The sequence below is a fragment of the Lissotriton vulgaris genome, chromosome 1_1, assembly GCF_964263255.1.
Source record: "Lissotriton vulgaris chromosome 1_1, aLisVul1.2, whole genome shotgun sequence".
NCBI classification, from domain to species: domain Eukaryota; kingdom Metazoa; phylum Chordata; class Amphibia; order Caudata; family Salamandridae; genus Lissotriton; species Lissotriton vulgaris.
Window position 1 is genome coordinate 1,486,268,194 of NC_141685.1, and position 23,637 is coordinate 1,486,291,830.

Genomic DNA, 23,637 nt, shown 5'->3' on the forward strand with positions numbered 1-23,637 from the left:
TGTCCCTTGTCAGCCAAGAAATGCAAAACCGTCAGTGATGCTTGCTCACATTCAGGTTCGCTGCGGGCGGTGATCAGTAGATCGACATACTGAAGCAGGGCAGTGTTGTCAGGCATGTGAATACTGTCAAGTTGTCTTTTCAGTGCTTGGCTATAGATGCTGGGGCTTTCTGTGAATCCTTGAGGTGCGCGTGCAAATTTGAAGCTTCGACCATTTAAACAGAATCCGAAAAGATATTGGCTTTCCGGATCGATTGGGACACTAAAGAAGGCGTTCTTCAGATCAATTACAGTAAAGAACGTTGCTTCGGAATCAATGGCAGTCAATAGAGACAAAATATCTGGGACCACGGGATATTGTGGTACAATGCATTTATACAGTTCTCGTAGATCGATCACTAATCGATAAACTGGGGGTGCATTTGGGTCAGTACGTTTAAGAATTGGAATGATAGGGGAGTTACAGAGATTTGAGTCGGTTTCTACAACCACTCCTTGTGCAATTAGCTCGTCAATGATTTTCAGCAAAGCCACTACAGCATCTGGAGGTAACTTGTATTGTCGGATTCGTGGTAGTACTACTCCTGGCTTGAGTGTGACACGATATGGAGTGATGTGCATACAACCTACATCAGTGGGGCCTTGTGCCCATAAATGTGCAGGAACATTCTGTAATCTGGGATCAATATCTCTCAACACATAGTGACCCTTAAAGTCACGCAAAAACAATCTTACTCCTTCCGGAGAACAACATATCACAGCACCTAGAGCCTTCAGTGTCTTGATGCCTAATAAGTTTTCTGGACATGATTTCGTGAGCAATAAATCTGTAGTGCGAGACAACGGACCAACTAAAAGGGGTACTGGTTTCGATACTTCATTTACAATAGGCTTGCCTGAAAATCCAAGGGAAACATTCTGTGAGCCTGAGAGGGGTGCCCCTGGAACCTCGTCGTGACTTATTGTCGTCCTGCTTGCCCCTGTATCAATCAAAAACTTTCTATCTTTTCCTAATACTTGACTATGTACGTAAGGACCCTCTTGATCTACAGGAACCTCAATAAGAGGCAAGCCAACCTCCCTCTCTAGGCTGTTTCATGTGTATCGCTGATAATCGGGATAATCAGTTTGTGCATACTGGTACATCTGCTGTGTTGCATGTTGTGTTGCGGCAATCGGTTGTGGCTGTGGTACCGCTACGGTCTGTACTGTCTGTTGTGGAGCATGCATAGGCTGTACATTCTGTGGAACGTGTTGTTGGGCCTGGTCTTGTCTAGGTTGACGTGGTCTTTCTTTAGTTTTACCTGTGGATATATTGTGTTTCAAGACTGCACAATCGTTTACATAGTGACCTGGCTGTTTACAATAGTTACATGTCCCTTTAACAGGAGCTGCCGAATTATTGGACTGTGTCATACCCTTTTTCTGACCGTCAGCTGGAACTGACTGAGCAACTAGCATTTTCATTTTCGTGTCTTTCATACGTCTTTGTTCGTGATCATGTTCTTCTCTAATTCTGTTCTGGTGGTACTGTAACATTTGTAACATTTGTGAAGGCGTATTTGCTTGCCATGTGCTCTCGACTTTCAGTACACGATTCTTAACTTGGGGTAGAGAATTTTCGACTAGTTTAGATACAAAAAGGTGTGGGTATGACTCGCTACTTGCTTTCAGGCCACTATTAATAATAAAACATTTCTCAAATCGGGAATAAAAATCACTAGTGTCTTCATCGGGTTTCTGTTTACAGGCTGAGATTGCATCCCAGTCCTCCTTTTTAGTTGCTAATAACCTTGGCAATACTTGTACTAATAATCCTGGTTATGCTTTAGTTTTGTCCCCAAGACCCAATCCTGGGGTTCGGGTTGCTTCTTCAGTTTCTAATGCAGCCCAATCAATCTTTGTTTCTCCCACTTCCCATTCTTTTTCTTTGAGTTTCTCGTAAATACCAGCAGGCAATAGTACTTTCAATATCTTCATAATGTCGGGATAGGTATAATCACCCATGAGTAACATGTATTTTATTTCACGGTGAAAACCTGCAGGGTCTTTATCATGACTGGGCACTATTTTCTTCATTTCTAACAATTCCATTTTAGTTATGGGCGTGTATACATACACACGTGTAAGGGTGTTATCATCATTCCTGACTGGATGCACTTCTCGTAAGGGATTTTGTCTGTCTATGTAAAACATTTTTCTTTCTGGGGGTGGAACTGAAACAAACTGTGGATTCAGGAAGGCACTATATTTGTGTCGATGTTCTAGAATTACTTTAATTAAATCGGTACCCAGGCCTCTCCATTTATTCATGAGTAACTCTATTAATACATCAGGTAGGGGACCTGGATCAGAATGTTGGCTTTTATACAGAATAAGGAGATGCTGTATCATGTACATACCAGCTAGTCGCTGTTCGTCTGGGGAAAGATTCAAAAATGCTTGCGCTACTGCGTCATCATTATATTTATCAGAATTGTCAGCCCATTGTACTGCTGACCTGGCTAATTCTTGTTCATCCATGGAATTGAGTACGTGGTACCCCATTCGCTCTTGAAGTACTTTATCGGTAGCCTGAAATAGATGTTCAGGAGTCTTCGGATTTGACATAACAGAGTGGAATGTCTCTGGTATTGGACAGAGGTAATGTTTCTGGTTTTCACACTTTTCTTGCTTACGAATGGGTCTGTCGAAGGGCCTATCAAAAGGATGCGGTCTAGGGAATTTCCCTCTGCCTACATATCCTATCATCTGTTTGCCTGACTGATGCGAAGTTTCTGCTATATTCTCTGTATCATCCTCCTCCTGCGAGGAAGTCGGACCGTCTAATTCAAGATGTTCTTCAGGGGCCCGCCGGGCATGTATATCTATTATTTCTTTACGGATCTTTCTAACCATAGTATGTACACTGTTCTCCTTCTCATGTTTACCATCCGCGATATTCTGGCTCCATCTATGCAGTCTATCCATTTCATTTTGCGGAAAACCTGCCTGATCTTGTTCTCTTATTAAACAATTAACCATAAATCGCATTAGTAAACCTTTGTTCTCTACTTTCTGACGTGACATGGCTTCGGCAACACACTCCATTCCTTCTCCTGTTCTAATAAAATAATACAATTTGTCTAGATGATCTGGCATACCTGGTAGTAACATCAGATAATCTGTAACACGTCGCAAACGTAGGGACGCTAGCAACAAGGGTCCTGTTGTACCGGGCACTGGGTCATATCTACAATCTGTAAGTTCTTTCCTAAGCTGTTCTGCCGGTGCACCCTTAGGTGTCCGAGCATTTGCTAAATCTCTCATTGTCACTCGGTGTAACGGTGGGGGTGTTTGATAACCTCCGGTAGCACCTCCTGAAGCGGAGGCTTGACTATAACCTGGCTGTAGGGTCGGTACCTGCTGTAACTGAGTTGGGGCCTGAACCGCGCCAGGCCCAAAAGGATTATGCGGATTAATAGGGGGCGCAGGTAAGGGTGGAGGAAGCAGACCGGGAGGGGTTTGCTGTTGCGGACCTGGAGGCTGAAGATCAGGGAGCGGGTTACCGTCAGCAGGTGGCACACGGGCAGGCATACTAGCATATGCGGGAGCTACATCATCCAAGTAGGATGAAATAAAAATGTCTGCTGCGGTCTTGTGACGTAATTTAGTCGGAACCAATGGAGGGGGCAGATTTTTCGGTGTTTCCGGGGTCGCCTTAGGCAGGCCCTCGGCCAGGACTGGATACAATCCTGTCATAATTGCGTTACTCCGTCTATCGTGTTGTTCCATTCTAACTCGTTCCCCTTCTTCTAGTAGTTCTTTTTCTTTGGCTTTTTCAGAATCCTCTCTACTTTTCTCTGCTTTTCTGAGTGCTTTCTCTGTCCGTCTGTGTGATTCTTTACGCCATAGTTCAATGGCATCTTTCTGTGACTGTCTGGCTTTCTTTTTCCATAATGCTTCTTCTACTCTCATGATGCAATCGGCATCCCATGTCCCTGTAGCGGGCCATCTCTGATTCTCTGCTAAATCCTTGGTGTAATCCACCCACAAGTCGAGATATAATACAGCGTCTAAGCCGTGCTTGTGGTACATAAAATATCCGGGAGTGTCCCTGGGTGGGATGGGAACAGCTTCCTCGAGTATCCCTTTTCTAGTTCCTATCTGTTTCAGTTTCGAAAACAGCGGCATTTTTAGCCGTGATACTTGATACTTGATACTTACTCGTATTTGGACACCACTAATACAATGAACACAGTAATGAAAATCAAACAATCACTCATACCACGACATTAAAACACATTAAAACATTTCGTAAAAACGAACAATAACTTGATAGTTGAATACTCGATATACTGCTAAACAGTACAGATACACTGCTAAACAGTGCAGACCGGGTCTGTGTACCCAAACCCGTCTTGACCGGACACAAATTAATGCACCCGTCTAGATGCGTCCCCAGCAACGGTACTCACCGGGAAGCACGGAACGGAAGGCCTCGGAAACTCGACACTGGACTGGACCGGACTGGACTCGACTCGTGACGTAGGTACCTCGGAACTTCGGAACTGGTGGGCCTCTGAACACCTCGGACCTTGCTCTCTCGGCTGGGCTCTGGTCGGGATCCTACGCACTCCTCACCGCCTCGTCTGGGTGTCGATCGCAGCCTCAGTCACCTCCGTTGGCCTGAGGGAGATACAGGAAATCCTGCGGGTACGCGTAGTTGTCCGTCACGGCTGTGGCAGGGGACCAGGCCTGCAACGCACCGCCGGCGCGTAAGGTGGGCGAGGGGTCCCTATTCGGGCGCCAATTATGTGGTAAATAAAAATTACCTGTACTGAATTTCTATGCGGTAAAGTTCAATAAGAATAACTCAATCAGAAATGAGAGGCAGAGTCCGTGGCATCTGAGTTTATAAGGGTTTTATTCCATAAAATGGAATTGGTTCGAACCAGGTATCATGTTCCATCACCACGAAGGTTCAGGAAGGGATAGACAATGCTTTATTAACAGATTACAATATATATAGTAAATGCATTTAATGGTGATGGATCCAGAAGGCGTAACAGCTGAGAGAAAAGAGATAAGAACATATGTACGTTACAGAAGGCGTGCACGAGGGCGTACACGGAGGTGTGTGCTAGACAACGTCACATGAAAGTGTCACAGGTAGGTGGATCCATAGAGGAATCCTGCAGTGTCAGCAGAAATACATGGCAGAGATGCGCGCACAGCAGCATGACGTGTGATTGACGTGGAACTGGAGGGTGAAGGGGACTTGACATTTAGCACCATACGTGGAGACAGAAGTCTGGGGTGTCAGAACAACCTAAACCCAAATCATATCTAATATCTTGTGTTTGAGGAACTGTATTATCTAGAAGGAAAGGTCTCTCGGGCAGAGGCTATTCTATACTGACTGCTAGTGCGTGCATATGTGTCTACGTGTCTACGTGAGATGCGAGGGGCCATGGGCCTACCATGGTAACGGGAGCAATGAATTACTTGCACGGAGACAGAAAGGCCGGGCCCTTTGCTCTGCAGCTGGGGAGATGTTTTCCTAAATCACTAGACAGGAATGTATTTTCGAGGAGCGGAGCAGATAACTTGAAGGCAAAATACAGTCTTGGCAGGCAAGCAGGCCGAGCCAGGCACCGCTCGCCGCACAGGGAGTAAGGCAAGGGTCATGGAAGCGGCAGGCTGCGGCTTTCAGAGGCAGAAGGCAGAAAGGACTCGATGGCAGAAATCAGGGCCTAGCTCACCAGAGCCAGAAAAACGTGAAAGTGCACCATGTAAAGACGGTGGCAAGGCATACTTAGGAACTGAATATTCGACCCATTCATGGTGGATCTGAAAGAGGACATGTTAACGTTGGACGCAAATGTATTTGCGTCTTCATAGCTGGTTGTGGAGGGAACATACATGTACTTGAAGCACGTACATGGAGCCGTTGGGGTCTACGTTAGGGGACTCAATTGACCATAAAAATTCATATTACCTCATTGTGCATTTGTTACCCTAAAGAGACTGTCCCTACGATTATATTACTGGCCCGAAAAACGTCAGCAGCACATGCTGCTTGGTACTTCGTAGGGGGCTAGAGGCCGGCTTTTGAGACAGCTGAGGTATAAATCGACTTGCTTGTGAGAAGTGTTTCTATCAATAACTTATTTGCATATTACATTTTTCACAATCAAATCACATTGGCAGCAAAGAATACTTGCAGTGCCTCCTGATGCTGCAGACACATGCAGCTGCTCTGATACCCCTGTTTGGTCTACACTGCCTCTACACCCACACTGAGGCCTCTGTCTCTTGGTGGATGTTCAGTCGATACACAGAACAGTGACCTCCGGGTGTCGCATCACCACCCATGACCTCCACTCCTGCCCGTGAAACCCCATTGTGAGTCCGCCCAGGTCACAGTATCCCCAGGTCTTTTGAAACAGGGTCTCTCTATATATATGTTTCAATTACAAGGAAATCTGGTTAAATGTGGTAGAGACTTTAAACTTTCTTTGGTTGTGGACCTAAATAGATAGCGATATGCCTCTTGCAAAAACCACAGCCAGGTTAGCAATAAATGATGATGAACTAAATCTACAGAATGTTGACATTTTGTAAAAAGAGGTCTTGATGGATAATGTATTTCAACAACACCTCCAAAATCAAACGCTTACTCAAAATCAATAATGTTTGATTGAGAAAGTTAATTAAAATAGGAGAATCTTTGAAAATCTTCATTTATGGGATATGTAGCTCTGGCCAATATGAGGTCTTCAAATGCATTAGGGAAACACTCCCCAGTTATATTTTTGTGTGAGGGGCATCAGCAGGCTGAAGGTAGGTTGTTTATGGCGGTGCCTGGAAAACCTTGGCCATGCCTTACTTTGCTTGCCCCCCCAATACAATTGAGGATCAGAGAGCTGTGGAAAATGTACACTGTACCATGTACAAAATAACAAAGCACACAGGTGAGGTGATAACATGGCGCTATTATTCAACTCTGGGGGCTAATGAAATAGCTGCAGCTTGAGCTTCAGTCTTGCAGTCTAGGATGCCAATCTTAACCTCTGCTTGTTTATACTAACCCATTGATCATTCCACATATTCTCCCGAGTCATGATTTTATTCTACTTTGTATTTTAGAAACAACAATGATGCATACACTTAAAAACCAAAGCTGAATGTTTCAGAGCATTAGTAAGAATCCAGTAGCAGCTAAATATTACGCAAATCACTGGTTTAGATTAAATACTACTACCAACCACCACCCTACACTACAATATCGGGTGTCTGCAAAACAATATATTTAGTGCACTACATACAGTACTTTTCTCTGCTGAATTCATGTTGTGGTAAGTGGGAACCTGGCTTGGCCGCAGAATACTGCGGACGGTAATCAGCAGGCTCCTTGACTAACCAAAGCCCGCTGGCCCTTTTATGATAGACTGACCCCGAAAATCGCTGCCAAAAGGGACTCCACAGCCATGAAATGGTGCGTTTACCGGCGAAAAGCCAGAGTGAGCACCTTCAGATACACGCACCAACAGACCCAACGGCTCTTTCGGCCGCCTTGGTAAAATGGCAACCGGGCGGGGTGTTGGAGCTCTCCTTCCACAGTAGGTAGACCCGAACAGTGAACCCTGTTTATCAAGGCCGAGAACACTAGCTGCTGCAACCCAGGGTTCTCCCATGCTGCCTTGGGTGGAGACGCCTTGACGACCCTCACTGGACACTAACGAATCACAGTACAGGGAGGGGCAAGGATGGATGGAAGCCCCCTGCAGAATTAGTCCAGGCCTCCCTTCGGAGTCAGATACCCCCCTCCCAACAGAAAAACATCCCTCCCACAGATATACTTGGGACAAGTGGAGATATTGCTACCCTCCCCTTACACCGCACTGCATAACAACCAGGGACCTTGGAGACAGTGAAAACTGCCACACTCAACCTATTGGACGGAACATGCCTATCGGGCTTGGCCTCCCAGCACTCTCCTGGAATTTCAAGATTCAGATGGACTACTCAGCGGACTGACCAGGACCAAGGGCAGGGAAAGTTGGGGTCCAGGCCTTGAGGGGATAGCAACAAGAGACACAACTCTTCCTAAGTTACACCCTGGGTACTTAACCAGCTGAAGGCACTTCCTGGAGCTGAAGAATCTACATATTGGATAGGAGGATTGGATGATCACGTTGAAGATCAAAACATGGAATGTTTGGAGTATGTCCACTGTCACTAAGCGATATCAAGTACAATAATTTTTACGTCACCGGGGAATACACACTGCCATGCTTCAGGAAATCCACCTAATGGATAGGGAGGGAGAAAAAAGTCAAACCAAATGGCGGGGACACATGTTATCCACTGAATACTCACTGTATTATAGGGGTACACTTATTTGGATCTGCCTGGGGGTCCTGTTTAAAATTACAACCGACTCATAGACAGCAGTGAGATATACGTCATAATAGAGGGAGAGCTAGATGGCAGACCACTGCTGGTCAGCAGTATATACCCACCCAATATGGGACAATCTAATTTTTACTCCTTTTTAGCCCCACTTCTAGCATCATGGCCAAATAGTCCGCCATTATTGGAGAAGACTTCAGTGGGATAGTTGGCATACTTCTAGATCATTCTAACCCACCACTACCAAACGCTCCGCTTATACCATAGCCAACGTCCCTCAGGACTGTAGCCAAAACTGGCCTGTATTTGGCATCATAAATACCGACATATTAGAGAATCTTTATATTACTCGGCAGTCCATGATGTTCATGTTCAAGCTTCAACCGATTAGTGGCACATTTTAGCCTATTGCTGGAAGTACAAACCTGCCTAACTTTATCAGATCACAATGCATTTTTGATACACTTACTTGGGGACAACGCACAACACCCATACCCACATGGAAACTTCAGTGTGATGTGCTAGAGGATCCTGCTTTCTATACGTGGATTAAGGAGTTTATTGATCAGTATTTTGAAGATAATGAGGATTCTCTGACTCTTAAGTCTTTAAGGTGACACTGCGTGGACATTTCATACAAACATCTGTAGTTGTAAGGAAATCTATCGTCCAACAGATTGATAATTGGCACCTAAGAGAGCTTGAGAAACAATCTGTTGCAGACCATAGGTATTTCACGAACTTACTCCATGCTAAAGAGGAACATGCACTTCTGGTTAACGACAACGTAGCTAGACAGTACAGTGTTGCTGGCCCACCAACATACAGAAGGCAACAAGTTGGGAAAACTGCTCGCTTGGCTAGCCAACCTAGACAAGTGGGGTTCCATCCTGATCATAGACCAGAGTTTTTTTTACAACAATCACAAGAAACAATTAACAAAGACTTCCTTAGCTACTTATCCCTACGGCTGTATGCTACTGGCGATGTAGGACCCACCTCCACCATAAATGACTACCTTAACGCCATCTCCTTGCCCAAACTGGCACTTCAGGACTGGACAGAACTTGTGTGTTGAATTACCTTATAGGAGGTCAAAAGATTCTATTTCTCTACTAGAATGAGGGAAGTCTCAGGCATACACGCCCTGCTACTTGAGCTGTATGCTTTCTTTGCAAATCATTTAGCTCCCAAATTGGTCAAGCTCTAAAAGTAAGCTTTCGAACGGACACTACTCCCTCACCACTAAAGAGGCACTCATAACAGCCCTCCTGAAGACAGGGAAATCAGCCGAAGAACTACAATCTTATCAGCCCCTTTTAATACTGAATGTAATGCATAGAATATTGGGGGAAAATTAAGCCAACAGACTGCTTCCATATATGGCATGCTTGGGACACGACTACCAAAACACCTTCATACCAGTGTGAAACATATCTCAGAACAGAAGACAGTTGTTGTGGATAGCTGAATTTGCCCCATCAGAGCGGCCAAACTCAACTGTCCTGTCATTCGACATGGAGAAAGCGTTTCATTCCACCTAGCTGGAGGTTCTTAAATATGGCCTTAGAATGGTCTGGTTTGGGTGAGGCCTTCCATAGATGGAATAAGCTCTAAAATTAAGCTTTCGAACGGACACTACTCCCCCGCCACTAAAGAGGCACTCATAACAGCCCTCCTGAAGACTGGGAAACCTCCCAAAGAACTACAATCTTATCAGCCCCTTTTAATACTGAATGTAATGCATTGAATATTGGGAGAAAATTAAGCCCAACGGACTGCTTCCATATATTGCATGCTTGGGACACGACGACCAAAACACCTTTATACCAGGGTGAAACATATCTCAGAACAGAAGACAGTTTTGGATAGCTGAATTTGCCCCGTCAGAGCGGCCAAACTCAACTGTCCTGTCATTTGACAGGGAGAAAGCGTTTGATTCCACCTAGCTGGAGGTTCTTATATATGGCCTTAGAATGGTCTGGTTTGGGTGAGGCCTTCCATAGATGGAATAAGATCATATACCACCTTCCGATGGCACAAGTAGCACCAGCCAGGTGATATCAGATCAATATCAAGTATGTCAAGGTACAGACGGAGACCTATTCTGTGAAGGTCATCAGAGAATTGGAGACATTTGGTGAAGTTTCTAGATTAAAGGTAAACTGAGCCAAAACTTAACGTGGATGGGCATGGGGGGACCCAATCTGTAAAGATGGAGTTGAGATGTGAAAGAATGGACAGTGGCAGAGGAGGTTCGGCTACGCTAGTGTAGAGTAGATGAGCATGCAGAGGAAGATTTGATGTCATGGGGAGAAGCCATAGTGTAGTTTGAAGCAGCAGTGTGTGTGGGTGGGTGGGTCGGTGAACTCCGGATCCGACTAGGAGAGATGTACTCCGGCAGGAGGAGGCCCCGGAACTAAAAATGTTGAAACCGGCTATATTAACTGTATGCAACATATAACCTGTATTACTGGAGACCTTTAGAGGATGAAAATATCTAATTAACAACTGCACAGGGAGGGGGTGGAATGGCTACAAAGTTTGTTTCACATTTCTAAATTCTGTTTGGTATCGCACATTACATGTATTTAACAACATTGAAATTGGAAAATAAATACATTCTTTAAAAAAACAGAGCCAAAACTGACATTTTTTCATAACAACCCAGAACCCTAAAGTAAGGGATAATTCTGAAGAACCCTTCCTAGGTGGGACTCCTTCACATCTAAATATCTGAGAGTGCAGATTTATCACACCATAATAGATATGCTGAAAGGGAATGCAGGACAGACAGTGCAGACCCTTCGCTCCCAAATCACATTTTGGCGTTCTCTCCCTCTGACAACAGTAGGCCGGACAATGTTGACTAATTGATAATGCTGCTTCTACTCCTTTGCCTTTACACCAATGTACCTTCTGTTTTACCTAAGACACACTTTAAAGAGTCTTACAGTCTAATATTAGATTTGATTTGGAATGGTAGTCGCCCTCGGGTGGCTATATCCACTTTAAAGCGACATACAGAACAGAAGGGGTGGTGAGTTGTGGATTTCAAATTATATTACATAGTGGTACAAAACCAGAGGCGCCCGAGATGTTTGGCTCAGTTAAATTTAAGTGAACTTGGCTGTGCCACTACATCCACTAAATTAGACCATCTGGCTCCATGGTTCCTACAGCCCTCTAAACTAAATAAAGCTCTGCCCAGACTGCTGGGAGTAGCACAACATTGTCACTAAAGGATCCTTCACCGCAAACCTGACACTAGCTTTTAAAGCCCCCATTATACTGCTCTCTTTAATTATCATTCAACCACTCAAACAGGGAAGACGTGTAACAATAAGATGGTAGCGCGTTGGCCTTACAGTGGCAGGTGTTCTTTTTTAAAATGGAGCATAACCACCTTTGAAGAGTTATGAAATAGATCTGACCTCCCGCCTGGGGCATTTCTAACACACATGATGCAGGTAGCCAAGATGCACTCTCTGGGAAATCACAAACACAGAACCACAACCACACAGCTACATGCAAACCCTATTCAACTTGGGCTGCGGACGTAAGCTTGTCACATGACTATACAGAGCATTATTAACATTAACATTATGTGGATCCTAGCACATTGATTCCATTGTAATGTTATGTTTATTCCCAATGCAAAACTCGAATAAAAAAAAGGATTGTCATTTCAACTGCCATGGCACCTAGCTTGACATGCTTGGGTACTTGAGTGTTCACCTAGACCTGGGGCTCACCACGCTCAGTGAAAACGTACGTATCCTCCTAATAATGGGCATTTGCTATCAAAGCATTGTTTTGATGTACCAAAACATGTGCTTGTTAATAATAAAGAAATTTTGTGTTTAGTAAGCATATCAATAACCTAACAAAAATAGGTCTTAAAAGCTTGGTGGTACGTTTATTTGACAGCGATCGAACATAGCGTAATTGTATACATGAACTACTTAGATAGATTCCCCAACTCTGGTTATGCACGCATCCTCGACATTATAAGTTTCAAACATTTCATAGTTCCTACCTTTCTGTGATTTCAGATCAACCTGTCCCAACTGGGATATATAGGCATCGATTTCTCCTTGATGTGTAGAGGCTTTCAAAGAACCGTCAGATGAATCTACAGGATGGAAACCCATGCAGCAGATAAGAAGCTAGATTTCCAAACTATGCACAGCAACTGAACATACAACATGCATACTATTTATCTCATGACAAAATACACGTTTAATTACTGTGGACTTTATTGCATTGGATGCTTAGCACTAAACATTCGACAATAGTTTCATTTCAAATTCCTAAAGTGCTCACAGATGTGAAATGGAATACATTCCAAAAATGTAGCTTAAGAACTGCCTCCCCCACCCCCGTTTGTTTGCATACATATATCAACTCTTACCAGACAAACAGCTTAAAAACAATCCCAGTCAGCAGTTTTTATGGGCTTAAAGGTTGTTTCCCCCAGAATCAATTCATACCGATAAGCAAATGAAAGAAGTAATATATAACACTCTATGAGGTAAAGTATTCGCCCCCACATGGGGCCTGCCCCCTCAAATCTAAGAACAATACAACTGAAGTTCGGAAACAAGCTTTTACACCTTCACTAGGTGTTCCATTTAGCTTATGTGGAAACTGATTGTGCTATTTGGGTTTTGAGTCAGGAAGCATGCAAAGGTTCATTACGTTGATAAATGTAGTTTGGCGACCTCTAAGCGCCTGGTTGGCACCTACTGTGAAGAACTCAGGCAGGTGCAGGTTCAGCTACCTTAGGAACTTTCTTCCTAAAGGAATACGAGAAGTTAAGTTTCCCAATACAATGTGTAACGTGTCAAGAAATAATGATCTGACAAAGTCCTTTATAAAGAAGACCCTGAACCTAGCACCAGATAAGTCTGGCACCTAAAGGACTAGACGCTCTACAGTCCTTTCTGGAAAACTATCTTTGACAAGTATGGCAAAGTGCAGCCATAAACCGCTGCGATTTCACCATAGAGATGAGACTAGTGTTTGCTCTGGCCTGGCAACACCACCTACCACTGGAGAACTGTGGCAAAAAATGGAGGACCAGAGGCCCTGATGGCTCTTGCTTTACATGGGGAACAGAAGAAACCCAACATTTGTTTCTGTACGCAACTGACAGCTGCTTAATTATTGAGACAATCTGGAAATTGTTGACCTGATTTTGGTCCAACAATTATAACGAAATACCTGCCCGTCTAATAGCAGATCAGGAAGTAGGAGTAATAAAACAAATGACTTCGTATCTAGATAGATCCTTCAACATAAGGGAGAAAGGGTTATTGCACACCAAGAACATGCGAGAGCCTGAGCAGCCTCTGTAACACAGTAAAAACAGCAGCGATCAGGTGGAATGCCCAGACAAAAAGGTATTAAAAAATGAAGGGAATAGACAATCCTTAACGAACTTAAGACGCAAATGACAATACTGCTTTTTTAATTTACCTTGTCCATCTTGTTTGCGTGGCTTGGAAAAGGTTTCGGAGTCAAGAAGTTGCCTCTTCCCAAAAAGGCAGATATGAGGATTCCTGTTCCTTGAAGAATACAGGTCATAATCCTTCAAGGAGACTAGGGTGGCCCCCTGACCTAATTCCACAAGTAATGTCACAGCGCTGGCATTACAAACAGAAGGTTATCTACCTTCAACCAGGAAAACAAGTCGGCCTCGAGAGTTCGAGGCGACTCCAGCAAGCATTAAGGCTCTGATGTATGCCTCTATTATGTGGTTTGCTGAGGCTGGGTCTGTGGCTTCTAATGCTTGGCTGGTGACCTGGATATGGGAGGCCATTATGCTAAAACACTTTAGAACACTAAAGTGTAGCCTGTGGATGAAAGATTGTTCACAAAAGGGCAAAGAAAACCTTGCAAAGAAAAAGTGTTCTAATTTTTATTTCTAATACATGAAGATACGGTTCTAAAAGGGAACCAGGAAAGATCTTTCAAGTTCTTTCAGAGGGCCAATTCATACAGCAGGAAGATCGTCAGATAAAGAGATTATCAAGCATTCTGAGGGGAAACATCCACAACCAGCCAGTCATAATGATAAGGGCAACCGTTTACACCGAAATAATGTTTGTTAAAAGAAGCATTTAAAAAGAAATCGATGGAAGAAAGGGGTTTAAGTAGTGCAGATTTAAGGTAGTAAGCAGAGGAATTTACATTTTCCCATTTGCAAAAAGAGGGGGAAAGACAAATTGTGCACCCTGAAAAAATAGAAAATCGGTTCTTCTATCTTTATCTCATACCAAAAGATCTCTAGTCAGAGATTTTATGTAATGTCTTCCCTTATGTTGAAGGCCCACCCCCAAATGTCATCAAGAAGCTCCAATTAAAATATAACACAACAAGAATTGGAGCTTCCAATGGGAAGTGGTCTCTCCCAACTTAATACGTTTCACAAATTCCCTAATAATAACAGTCCAGTTTAAAACCCTGTGCCTTATGCTGAAGGCCTGTTTACGCCAAGACATGCTTTATGGAACCAGCAACATGTGCATACAATTCTTTCATCTGGGCCTTAAAGCCAAATTTGTAGGATGCTTCATTTCGGTTGTTGTTGCTATTTGAACAAACTGCCTCTCCATACGATATTTTTTGATAATTGCCTTGTCTAATAATCAAAACCTGTACATGGCTTTTATTCATCCTTGTTGAATATCTCTTGCAGCGCTCCATTGATGCACCACAGAACGCTTTAGGCGCTAAGAGACTTGTATTGGCATGAATGAGTTGTAGGCATTTTGGATCAAGTTAAATCCAGCAAATACCTTTCTACTTGGTGGTCTGGCGAAACACGTTGCAGGTAATACGCTTAAGGGCAGAAGACCCTGTGGAAGTGATTGTCTGCATCCCTGTCAGCCAATCAAAAATGAGAGTCTGGCAATCAAGTGGTCTTCAAGATCTGTCAGAGAAACGTGCACCTAATAAAGAGCAATGCCTTCATATCTCCAGGACTTGGGAATTTGTGCTGATTTGCGTGATCGGCATTGGTAGAGACCCTTAGGGGACATTTAGGCACTAAGACCTATTGCCCTGATGATTGGGGGGATCACAACAGCAATGTGTGATTCTTGAATGATTAGCAGAAAATTACATCTGTGGATGGCAGCTAGGATTTGGCTACTGCTGATAGTAATAGTAATACTGGAAGGTGATCTGGTGGCAAATACTCCAGTCTTGTTGTGGTTAATGATCGTGTCTGTCAAAGGTAGAAATATGCCCATCCCACTGGAGGGAAGACCAGTATTTTGCCTGGCCCCATTCTTTTGATCAGTAAAGAACAAAGCCACACCTGTCAATCCAGCCTTGTGCGTTGTGGAAAAACTGTAGCCTTTTTCAAAGTCTTTAAAGTGTGTGGAAGATACGAAGAAGCCCATGAAGAGAACAACTGAGATAGGTCAGGAGTATTAAAATATTCTGAAGAAGGCAGTGCTGTGTAGCTGGAGCTAAGAGAGAAGGCGGTAGCAGAACTGCTGGAGTAAGGGCAATTGGAGTAGCAGGATGGGTGACAGAACCAGGAGCAGACATTGATGTGATTACTGATGTTTGAGACAGCAATCTTTTAAAAAAGAAAAGAAAAAGATTAGAATTCGAAGCCCAGTAATATGGTCACCATAAGTATGAGGTGTATTGTGCTTTTTTGACAAATGGAAAAAGGGAAGTCCTAGGAGAGTTTTCTCCAGTTGACAGCAAAGGACCTGTAAGTCGGAGCCCTGCCATGTCACATCTTTGGGGCAGGACCAGACTGTAGGCAGTATATTCACACATCATGCTGGTTATAAAATGTTTTTTTAGGCCATGTGTTTGACAGGCTCTGAGAAGCAACATTTTAATAAACGTTGCTCAGATTGAACTAAAAGCTATTAAGAGGGCGGTTGCAGGCATAGAAAAAGACTATTCCTTCTAACAACAACCTGCATCAGGCCCTCAAAGTGGGGCTACAACTGCGAAAAGGGATCCCGCAAAAAACAAGCATTTACAATGCAATGGTCTCGGCATTATTAGAGGTAGAGCTATTGGCATTGCTCATGACATTTTTTTTTTAAATCATAAATAAATAGCATTGTCATTTACATTGCCAATAGCTTAATCGTTACGTAAATGGCATTGCACTCGCACTCTGCACTCTGAATCTGCACTCACACTCTGCACTCACACTCTGCACTCTGCACTCTGCACTCTGCACTCTGCACTCTGCACTCTGCACTCTGCACTCTGCACTCTGCACTCTGCACTCTGCACTCTGCACTCACACTCGGAATCTGCACTCTGCACTCACACTCGGAATCTGCACTCTGCACTCACACTCGGAATCTGCACTCTACACTCTGCACTCACACTCTGAATCTGCACTCTAACTGACTGACCTCGGAATTAACACCCCCTCGGCGAGGGTTGCCCGGGAAACAAAGCTTCTTGTGCGTAATCCAACATTATCGAGCTCTTTATCCCGCTTGTGACCTCTTAATTACTTGCTAAATTAGAATGGTTTTCTGAAAATCACAGGCGTGGTTAATGTGAGCTTACAGAGCTGGTCAAGCTACGATGACACTAAATTCACAAGGAATTCACTCGACATGATCCCTGCAGGCGCTCTTTCAGAGGGAAGACGGCCTGTCCCAGTGGGCGCGGCATGTCCTGATAATTGTAGAGAGGGCCATAGACTATGTAGCTGTGCCCAGTGATCCAGCCGATGTCTGCAACACAACCAAACACATCTCCATCGTGGTAATCGAAGACTTACTTATAGGTCAGCGCCAGGCAGGCAACTAGAGCCAAATTTCAGGGGGGGGGGGCTGAAAAATATTTCAGGGGGGCTAATTCTTCCAACCACAGACAGAGTGGCTGTAACGATGGGTGATCAGAACAAAAGCCTCATATACAATGAATGGTATTTTAAAGACCTGTTAAGTACTTGGGTGCGGCTGCAATTAAATGCTCGCCAGCCCGCAAAGACATGTCAGCCCCGGCTGACAGACACGACGGGGGGGGGGGGGCTGAAGCTCAATGGGTGTCGCGCGCCTGGAGCGCTGTGTGCAGCAGGTACCCAGCCTAAGTGTGCACCAGACCCTTGGGCTTCCCAGTGCTCCCCAATGTGGATAGCAGGAAATGCACGTCCTCACTCTTATGGCAACCGGAGCACATGTTATGTCCTCCTTCATCATTTCCTCTTCCAGGGAAACGTCCAGCTTTGACATTGGCACCTTAAGATCCGTCCGCATGGCCACCAGCACCCGCTTCACCAACAGGCAGTGCTTCACTGCCTCATCCACAGTCTTCTTCAGTTCTGCGATCTTCCCACCTCGCAGGCCCCAATTCACAGTTACCACCTACTGAGACTCCGCATCCCGGATTCGGTCTGTCAAGGCCTCAGCGCTGAACCCTGCAAGGACCACATTGTGGATGGCCCCAATGCTGGCACATGCCAGCATGGTGTCCACTGCCAGCGGGCATGAAGGCATGTAGATGGTGACTCGGTCCCCCTTCCTGATGCTGTGTCGCTTCAGAGTATTTCCCAGTCGACATGTCATCTCCAGCAGCTCTCTATATGAAATATGTTCCTCGTTGCCGGGTTAATCCTTTTCCCAAATCAGGGCTACTTTATCTGGAGATGAGTGGACGTGTCGGTCCAGGCAGTTTACTGACACATTCAGCTGCCTCCCTGGGAACCATTTCACCTGGCCCCCGCTAAGGTCCCCCTCCAGTACAGTCTGGAAAGGGTGTAGCCACATCAGCCGGCTCCTGGCTAGGGCCCCCCAAAATGTCCCGGCCGGCCTTCTCCACCGACATCCTGTACTGACTCAGAGGGTCCACCACCACTTCCGGGAAGGAGGCCGTCTCGGGCATGTGTGCAGTGATGGAACCCCCACTCCAGGCTCGGATGGCCCCAGCATATAAGGTCCCCCCAGAGCCTCGAGGAAGGGCTCGGAGGCAGCGAACCCCCAGCTTTATCAGAGCCATGACCAAGGGAGCCCGAAAGGATTTCGGCAAAACAGGTGTTAACGGTCCCGTGCAGTTCCTTAGTCACACCGTGAGTAACAGGAGCGGTCTCATATTGGGCGTGTCAGCTCAGGAGCTGTCTCGTACCAGGAGCAGTGTGCCTTCTCGCCCACTGTGCGAATGAAGCAGGAAGTCTCAGCTTGTGCTCTCACACGTTGAGTGACAGGGTTTGTCTCACGCTCAAAAGTATCAGGAGCTATCTCTCACTGTGAGAGTCAGGGCACCCTCACACTGTGTGCCAGGAGCTCGCTCACACTCAGACTGTCGGGAGTCTCTCGATGAGTGTGAGGGTCTTCCTCTCACTGCTGGTGTCAGGTCAGCGCGGGAGGTTTGTACTCTTCTCTCGATCACAGTGCGTCTGTGGGGTCCCGCCCGCAGCGTCCTGTGACTGTCTCATTGGATGCAACGGGTGTCTCTTTTAAAACGTGAAAGTATTTGCTTGGTAAAGTTAGGCAGCCACGGTGAGAGGAGGACTCTACAGCTGGTAGTTCATTAAGTGATGGCGCTTGAGTGAGGGCGCTACGCAGATTTACGCAATCCTCAGTAGTTAGGTTCTCTGACGGTGGAGGTCTCTTTCCAGTTGTAGGTTGTCCGTCTCTGGCAGTGGTCGTCTAGTCTCCGTACAGCTGCAAGTCGCCTGTCTCTGGTTGTCTCTGTACAGCTCTGTAGGTCACCCGTCTCGTCTTCGCCATGTTGTGCCCGCCGCCGCCTCCTCGCTCTGCCTGGGGATGTCAGCTCGCCTGTGTCCCGCTCCGCTCACTAGTCGGCTCTTTGTCTCCCTTGCAGTTGAAAATGGCTACCCCCTCCCGACCACCAGCAGTTACTGCCTTTCCCAAAGTGTGTCAGCAGGAGCGGCCAAATGGGGCTTTAGCTGTAGTTTAGTTGCAAGATAGGAGCGGAGGCGGAGGGCTACCACTAAATATCATTAGGAGAGAGATGAATAACGATTAGAAGGAGGCCCGTGGATGCAAGCAGATGGATGCAAGAGCCAAACGCGGTCGGTCAGAAATGGCTGCCTGCAAAGCTCCGAAATTTTCGGATTCGGGGGCGTGTTTTGGCGTTCTGAGTGACGGATGACGTCACAGGCGAAAGAACGCAAAAAACACGCCCCCGAATCCGAAAGAGACGGGGCTTTATTGGACTGACTCCCTTCTCCTCCAATGGCTGGCCTCCGTTTAGGAAGCCAGCCAATGGAGGAGAGACTAAAAGAGAGGCGGGATAAAGCAGCCACTCTAAGAAACAATAATTCTCTGGACTTCCGGCTTGGCCTACGGCCAAGCCTACGGTCCCTCGACCTTAAAAACACTTCAAAAGAAAACGTATTTAGTTTAGATACTTGTAACAATATCTGGAGTAGGCATCTGGTTAGATTATTCTCAGAGTTAGGCAACATTTCTCTAGAGAGCTCAACAGATTATTCCGCAACACATTTCACGCAGTAAAAATCTAAAGCCGGTCACTCGTGGTGTAACTAAGCATTTTTCACCTCATTTCCGGTCTTGTGTGCCCACCAACACATGAGGTGAACAGGTAATAGAAAATAAAGTATGCAAGTGACAGGCAGTAATTCAAAATGATGTGATTCTCTGAATCATCAAATAATGGAAAATTGGCTCTTGGAATAGTCATGTTTACCCCTGTCCACACAAGACAAAACCGACTTTCTAGTATCAAACCGTACTTAACTCAAGAGCACAGTAACTAAACCCAACTAAGTGACTTTGAAAAGGTAGTCTGGTGATATATTTCCTACCCATCATCAATAACTGTTGATGGATGGAGACGTGCATGTGTATCCGAAAAATATATCTTCAGTGCTAGAGCTACATGATCGCAGGGTAAGGTGCTGAATTCTGGTATTCTCCTCAAAGAAAAAATCAATTGCATTAAATGCTTTGAATAAATCCCTTACAAAGGGACAGGAGATCGAGGAACTATGAATCAGACTATGTAAATTCGAGTTTTCACGAGGATTGTGCAGCACTGCAGTGACCAAATACCAGATGGCTAAACTGATTTGATCTATGTACTGAAAAACCACCAGGTTGTAAACACAGATGGTACCCACAACACATTTACTGCACTGGAACCTGCTGCTAATGGTTCATTACAGTTGTTTTTCATGCTTACTGAGCTTATACTGGGCGGAGGTCTAGGTGACACTCGCTCTTTTCATCTGTCACATTCTCAGAGGTCTGCTCTGCTGGTGCGCCATTGCCTCTGCCCTGCTAAGGTAGGTGTTCGCGGCCCTCCTCCACCCGCAGGCTCCTGCCTGCACCTCATCCCTGGTGGTCCAGTGGGAGAGCCTTGCTCTTCTGCTTGTCCACTGTTGCCTGGCTTTGTGTTTTGTGCCCCGAGTCTGTTTTCTGTCTTTTGTTGCAGTTCTCCGTCTTCTGTTGTTGTGCCTCTACTTCATATCTGTATTGCAATTGTACCTGTTTTCTCCTCCGTGCCCGTTCTGTCTTGTGCCTTTATTTCATATCTATATTGTAATTGTACCTGTTTTCTCCACCGTATCCGTTCTGTTACTGTGCCTTTATTTTGTATTTGTATTGTAATTGTACCCGTATTTTCCTCTGCACCCGTTTTTGCCGCTGCTGCCCCAGCGGCCCCTCCCCTTTCCCGCTCCCGTCTCCCACATGCGCTTCCCGCCCACTTCCCTATTTAATGGCAGCCGCTGCGAGGGTGTCTGAGCAAGACCTCTGACCTACTGGTCAAAGACCTGCTCGCTCCGCTGGTGCGCCACTGCCGCTGCCCTGTTAAGGTAGGCGTTCAAGGCCCACCTCCACCCGCAGACTCCTGCCTGTGCCTCATTCCTGGTGTTCCAGTGGGAGAGCCTTGCTCTTATGCTGGTCCACTGTTGTCTGGCTTTGTGTTTTGTGCCCTGTGTCTGTTTTCTGTCTTTTGTTGCAGTTCTATGTCTTCTGTTATTGTGCCTCTATTTCATATCTGTATTGTAATTGTACCGGTTTTCTCCTCCGTGCCAGTTCTGTTATTTTGCCTCTATTTCATAACTGTATTGTAATTGTTACTGTTTTCTCCTCTGTGCCCTTTCTGTTACTGTGCCTTTATTTTGTATTTGTATTGTAATTGTACCCGTATTTTCCTCCGTGCCAGTTTTTGCTGCTGCTGCCCCCGTGGCCCCTGCCATTTCCCACTTCCACCTCCTAGCTGCGCCTCCCTCCCCTTCCTTATTTATTGGCAGCAGCTGCGTGGCGGCACCGCTGGCGTGCCAAAGGCAAGCCCATCCACGACCCGACCGCCACCAGCACCAGAGACCCAAAGTCTCCGACCACCCACCACTACGACTCAGCTGCTCTCCTCACACTCAACCCTAGAAGGAACAACACCTGCCAGTTGTCCACGCCTAACACCACCCACGGCCACTTCTCCTGCCGACACTGCTGCCATACCTTCACCATCCTCCGCACCCCCATGGCAACCACCCCCACGCCAGAAGCCAGCACCCCCGAAGCCCTAGGGTGCATCCTCCTCATTGTCCACTCCCTGCACAGACATGCCGTAGAGACCTGGGACCTCCTCGACACCCTCTCGCCAGACATTGCCTTCTTCACAGTAATATGGACCAACTCCACCTCCGCTCCTGACATCGCCACCGCCTTTCCTGACAGATACAAGATCCAGAGGAAGGACCGCCCCAACCGCGCAGGAGGAGGACTCGCCATCGCACACAAGAGCTCCCTCCGACACTCCACCTCCAGCATGAGGGACAGCCTGGCCACCACCGAACACCTCCACTTTCAGATCCAGACCAGCCCCAGAATAACCCTACGAGGCACACTCGCCTACAGACCTCCAGGACCTCGAACCTTGTTTACCACTACCCTCGCTGACCCCATTGTGTCCCACGCCCTCCCCTCCACATGCTCATCGGAGACCTCAACTTCCACCTCAACAACCTCAGCGACCCCAACTCTGTCACCCTCCTGGAGAACTTTAGACTGAAACAACTCATCACCACACCCACCCACAAGGCAGGACACATCTTCGAAGGCAACAACGTCCACTTCAGCCACACCATGCAACCCCCCTGGACGGACCACCACTGCGTACACTTCCACGTCAACAAGCCAACTGCCCCCAAACCTGCCCCCAGCTCGCCGCGAAGAAAACTGGAGCAAGGTCACTGAGGAGCAGCTCAAATCAACCGTCAACTGCGATGCCCCCTCCACCTCGTCCAACGCCAACCTCACAGCCAAAGAACTCCACAAATGGATCACCAACTGTGCAGACGAGTTTGCACCCCTACATAACCCCGACCTGGTTCACCGCCGACCGTCAGGAATCCAGACGCACCAATCCTCGGAAGACCGCACCACCTACAAGAACGCCAAGACATAATACCACCAACACATCAGACCCACCAAAAGGACCTTCATCCAGAACAAGATCCTCACCAACTCCAGCAACTCAAAGGAACTCTTCAACATCATCCAAGAATTAACTAAACCCACCAGCTAAACCACGGACATCACTCCCTCCCAGGACCTCTGCAATAAGCTTGGCTACTACTTCCATCTGAAAATCAAGGCCCTCTACGACAAATTCAGTGAACAGACTCCAGAAACCAGCCTTCTCCCAGCAACGACAGCCAGCCCACCATCACCGCCTGGACCCCAGTCACCACCGAACATACCACCACGACCATGAAGAGCACTCACTCAGGAGCCTCCACAAACCCCTGCCTGCCGCCCATTTTCCACAGAGCCGCCGCCGCCATAGCACCCGAGCTACGACACACCACCAACGCCTCCCTCAAATCCAGCATTTTCCCCAATGACGGGAAACACACAGAAGTTAAGCCTCTCCTCAAGAAACCCTCTGCAGACTCAACGGACCTGAAGAACTACCGACCCTTCTCTCTCCTTCCCTTCACAGCCAAAGTCACCGAGAGGATAGTCAATGCCCCGCTGACAAACTTCATCGAAGAGAACGTCATCCTCAACTCCTCCCAGTCCGGTTTCCGCAGTGACCACAACACCGAGACTGCCCTCCTCGCCGTCACAGACGACATCCGCATGCTCTTTGACCAAGGCCACACCACAGCCCTGATCCTACTGGACCTCTGGAGCCTTCAACACCGTCTCCCACCGCACTCTCGCAGCCAGACTCCGCTCCTTCCTCGCCGGCAGAACCTAAATGATCAGACTCTCGCCTTTCATCTCAGATCAACTGCAGAGTAACC

The 23,637-nt window shown here is 46.4% G+C and overlaps 1 protein-coding gene and 1 pseudogene across 1 annotated transcript in view; both read right to left on the bottom strand.

Annotated features, from left to right (window-relative positions):
* The window catches only part of FAM185A (family with sequence similarity 185 member A), a 128,039-nt gene that overhangs the window by 31,955 nt on the left and 72,447 nt on the right, over positions 1 to 23,637 (bottom strand). The window contains exon 6 of the mRNA XM_086967352.1: positions 12,436 to 12,531. Within this exon, the coding sequence (XP_086823478.1) occupies positions 12,436 to 12,531 (96 nt within the window). The remainder of the gene's footprint in view (positions 1 to 12,435; positions 12,532 to 23,637) is intronic.
* LOC147750705 (acetyl-coenzyme A synthetase 2-like, mitochondrial pseudogene) lies at positions 16,989 to 18,392 on the bottom strand (annotated as a pseudogene).